The following is a 4,910-nucleotide window of genomic DNA, read 5'->3' as shown; positions in this document are numbered from 1 at the left end:
TGGCAGCAGCCGGCCCGACCTCGAACATGAGAAAACGGAACGCCCCTTCAGAGATTTGTAATTTTTATTCGTAAAAATTCTTCCGAATGTGGTCTGGGTGAACCTCCAATCCTTGATAAGGCTGCGTTTTCTTTTGTTGACATGTGTTCTGTGTCTAAATTGTACTTAACGTCTTTGCGTTTATGTACAGATAGGCAGGCACACGTATTCTCAGCCGACCTCGAACATGAGAAAACGGAACGCCCCTTCAGAGATTTGTAATTTTTATTCGTAAAAATTCTTCCGAATGTGGTCTGGGTGAACCTCCAATCCTTGATAAGGCTGCGTTTTCTTTTGTTGACATGTGTTCTGTGTCTAAATTGTACTTAACGTCTTTGCGTTTATGTACAGATAGGCAGGCACACGTATTCTCAGACACATAGGAGAATCTTTCCTACGGGAAAATAAATCCTTGTCCTTTAACTTTCTCTCTAGAATCACTCAAAATTGTACTAAGAACTGTACAAATCAATTGTTTTTATTTTTTTTATACTGCTGTATCTGTTTTCAATCCCTTGTTTTGATGAGGTATTTAAAGTATTTAATCACTGAGAATAATTGTGGAAATGGCTGTTACCTGCAAAAATAGCTAGAGTTCATTCCATCTCTTGGTGCTTCAAGTGCATTTTAGAATATAATTACTTTAGTTTTACCTGTGTAATACACCTTCCCTTTGCCCCCCCCTCCAGCCCCAAAGAAATGCAGTTTAATGGCACTTAAAAAATTATTTCTGTGAATTACACATTTTGTGTATTAGCACTTCAGAGAATGCTATTGTGGTGCTAATTTCTTGCTTCTGAGTAAAAATTTTATTTTAGTATTTCATCTGTGCCTGAACTGTGATGACTGTCTTTTCAGCACAATGCTGTTTAGATGAATCCTGAGTTCCATCATTTTTAATCTGGCCAGCAAGTGACTATGTGAGCTGACTATTTCAGTTGCGTGGTATGAATGGAGTAGCATAGCATCCTGACTTGAGAGCACCAAATCTTACCTACCTGCTTGGCTGCCTTGGAACTGACTAATTTCTGCTACTTGCAGGCATACTGAATAGGTGTACTTTCAACAGAAAACTCTCTTCAGGTGGCTGAAATTATGTTATACCTTTACAATCCATGAAATGATCAGTGGACAGCAGGGTAGTAAGGAGCTTCTCTTTCTGGGTCTCTTGCCTTGCTAGTATGGTAGGTTTTTCTGGAAATCTCTCATTAAGCATAAACTGTTGTCCTACTTCCTCTGCACTGATCATTGTACTTTTTAAGATCCTCATCCATCTTGTCACCAAGCATATATATATATATAGCTAGCTTACGTAAAATACTTTGTCTTTCATTCTGTATGGTTGTTTTGCAAGCAGTCCAGACTTTGGCCTTACAAAAGCTTATGGAGATGGCAAGGATGCTAACACTGAGTATAAAATCTCAAATGTGCCCAGGCAGTGGCAAATTCATGGCACTTCAGGTCTACGTAGGCCAATTGAATGCACAGTATGAAAGGAAAAGCTTAGAAGCAATATTGGTGAGTAAAGTTTTTCTGTGCAGTACAAAAATTTATGTCTAGGTGGAAGGTAATGCAGACCTTCTGGTGCAGATTTGAGTGGTCTGAATTTCTACCCAAGTCCCTAACTGGCTAAGTACACTGGAAGGTCCAAAACCAATACATGATGATAAAAAATGCTGGCTATGTGGACTTAATTAGAATTTGAGCCATCTTACTCTAGTCCTGTGTGTACTGAGGGTTTTCATGACCTCATTATTCTTTTGAAAGCATAAATACCAAACAACCTTCAAAATTCAACTTTTGTGGCTTAGTCTGCTTTTGAGAATTTTGCTTCTAGACTTGTCTTTTTTTGCAGCTATCCAGTTGTGAAAAAGATGAGTGGTTTGGTTTCGTCCAATAAAAGGATATCGAACATATCTTCTCTTTTTGGATCACTGTATGTTATGTAAGTAATTTGTACTGGGTGCTTCAAAAGACCATGAGAGATACATCACCAGTGGAGAGTTACAAAGTGCTTGTCCTCTGAAGGGAAACTTCATTTTAAGAGTCACTAAAAGTGAATTTGTGTTTTTTGGGGAAAGTTGAGGAGATTAAAGGAATTGATATTTTGAAATCTTAATTGCACTGTTACTTGCCAGGCCGAAATAGACCAGCTGTGTTCTGTCTGCAGTAATTTTTAAAGTATACTACTTGTCTGCAAGGAGCTAAGGAGCTGATCTGTCCTGACATTTTTTAGAAAGTAAACTTGGTTTACAATGCCTTAATAAAAATAATGATCAAGAATCCTTGTTTTGAGAGAATAGCCCTGTTTGAAATAGCTGACAGTACCAATACCACAGATCTGGTGAACTGAGCTCTTAGTCGGTCTTTATTATGATCATACAACATGGACTTGAACGACCCATGCTGTTATAAAGGTGGAAGCAAATTAGCGGACATGTAATTCTGGAAATTAAAGAAAGTCAAGGTTAATTTTGATTAACCTTAAGGTTTACTACCATCCTGTATCCTTTCCAGTTAATAACTTGTTTGTCTTAATATGCCATAATTCTGTTTCTGAGACCTTCTTCTTTATAATTTATAGGCTATGGGTTTTTTCCGTTTCTTTGCCTGTTTTCCTTTTCTGTCCTTTTCTTTGCCTGTTTCTCAATACAGATGCTTTTAAAATCAATTTTTAGACATCCTATTGTGTTTGGGTTTTTTTGTTTCTTTTGGGATTAACATGAAAGGACATAGAATCAGCAGTAATTACAAATAAAGCTTCAGCTATTTTGTGTCTCTGCCAGCCTTTTACTGCAGAGACATGTTTCATCCTGCAACAGAATACTAGAAACATCTATCATTGCTGAAAGCTGCCATGAGGAATCCCAATTTTTAGCTAGACAGCATCCAAGCCAATGCATTTATAGCACACTTCTGTAGACACTGGTTTCTTAATTTGCTACTACCTTTCTCATTTCTGTCTTTCTGTGTTTGTTGTTTGAGAAAATGGGAAGAGAATTGCTGACAGCATGTTTTAAGGGAACCAGCCCATTGTGTAAAGAATACTGTGGGTTTTTTACCATGTTTATGATTTATTGCAGCATTGAAATTATAGCATACTACAGATTTTTAACATTATTTTTTCCCTGAACATTTGGAAAAAAACCAAGCAACTTCACACTCTTTTTTTTTTTTTTTTTTTTTTTTTTTTTTTTTTTTGGTGCAGGGGCTCTGTGCTAGCGTAGCACCCAGTCTGGAACCATAGCACATTGTTAAACTTTAGTATTGTATAAGACAGGCCCAGAACTTTTTCAGGCTTTCCATTTTAGGAGACACACTCCAAAAGAAATTGACCGAGAGAATGCTGTTGTTGCAATTGCTAATAGCTAAGCAGATGCAGGTTGTGTTTCTTTGCTGTTGAAAAAACTGGTTGTGTTTTAAAAGTTGGTATTCTTCAGGATAATAGAAGGGCCCACAGAGGAAATACTTTGGTTTGAGTGAGCATGTGTATTCCTGTTAACTCTGTTCTATACTTACTGCACAGAGGGGAAGAGGAATGGGGTAAATGACAACTGCATTGAAGTGGAAATTAGGTACTTGAAGTGGAAGGTTCTTTCTGCTTCATTATTTCCATGGAAGTAGGTTCTTCTGAAGGAACAAGAGAAATGACGTTATTTTTTGCAATTTTGTAATCCAGGTATTTGGAGAGAAGGAAAGTTGTGGTTGAGTGTAAAAGGCGAAAACAGAGGAACTTCACACCCTTGAAAGTGCTGCCATTCTGTTATGTGTGGAAGTGATCATGCCTCTGTGCTTGGCACTGGTGAGGCTGCACCTCAAGTACTGTGTTCAGTTCTGGGCCCCTCACTACAAGCAGGACATTGAGTTGTTGGAGTGTGAGGAGAAGAGCTACCAAGCTGGTTGAAGGGTCTAGAGAACAAGTCCTATGGGGAGAGGCTGAGGGAACTGGAATTGTTTAGTTTGGAGAAAAGGAGACTGAGGGGAGACCTTGTTGCTGTCTACAGCTACCTGAAAGGAGGTTGTAGTGAGGCAGGCGTTGGCCTCTTCTCTCAAGTAAATAATGACAGGACTAAAGGAAATAGCCTCAAGTTGTGCCAGGGGAGGTTCAGATTAGATATTAGGAAGAATTTCTTAACTGAAAGAGTAGTCAGACACTGGAAGGAGATGCCCAGGGAGGTGGTGGAGTCACCATCTCTGGAGGTGTTAAAAAAATGTGTAGATGTGGCACTTCAGGACATGCTCCTAGTGGGCATGGTGGGGTTTTTTTCCTGGGTTGATGATTGCACTCTGTGATATTGGAGGTCTTTTTCAGCTATGAAGATTCTGTAATTCTGTGTTTTGGACTTTTTTAAAGTCACACAGGTAGAGGTGATTTAAGATTCAGTTACCATGAAGGTGGTGCAGGTAGCAAACCAAAGGCTCTGCCCACATACTGTCTGACTTTTCAGCTTCGTTAAAGAAATAATAGTGAACTGAGCTGTCGTTCCGTGTCTGTTAAGGTTTCATCCCACTGGCCAATTGCAACTGGACATGACAGGGAGTATCAGTCTGTAAGATGACTGTGCTTTTGAAGATTCTGAGCTGTAGATTATTAGCAGGTTGAGAAAACATTTTATGTGCTTTTACTGGTACAGCAGTAGCTGGTTCTTCTAGAATGCACCAGAGGCCACGGCTGGAGGGAGAGCTTGGCAAAGGGTTTTTCTTCTATTAAAACAGCAACCAGGTCCGAGATAACGACGGCACGGGAACCAACTTCCTCACCTCCCTGTCCGGCTGCACAGGCCGCTCGCCGAGCGAGGCCGCAGGACCCGTTCGTGCCGCTCCGCGCTCGCAGCCCGGGACTACAGCTCCCGGCGGGCCCTGCCAGCCGA

General features: G+C 40.1%; 1 protein-coding gene across 1 annotated transcript in view; it reads left to right on the top strand.

The window, feature by feature from the left end:
• GARNL3 (GTPase activating Rap/RanGAP domain-like 3) overlaps positions 1-4,910 on the top strand; it is a 44,472-nt gene that overhangs the window by 426 nt on the left and 39,136 nt on the right. Inside the window, exon 2 of the mRNA XM_009998919.1 lies at positions 191-257. Within this exon, the coding sequence (XP_009997221.1) occupies positions 191-257 (67 nt within the window). The remainder of the gene's footprint in view (positions 1-190; positions 258-4,910) is intronic.

This window comes from Chaetura pelagica, unplaced genomic scaffold (genome assembly GCF_000747805.2).
Source record: "Chaetura pelagica isolate M959 unplaced genomic scaffold, ChaPel_1.0 scaffold405, whole genome shotgun sequence".
Lineage (NCBI taxonomy): Eukaryota > Metazoa > Chordata > Aves > Apodiformes > Apodidae > Chaetura > Chaetura pelagica.
The sequence above is the reverse complement of the archived record's forward strand: the minus strand, read 5'-3'. Positions and strand labels throughout refer to the sequence as shown.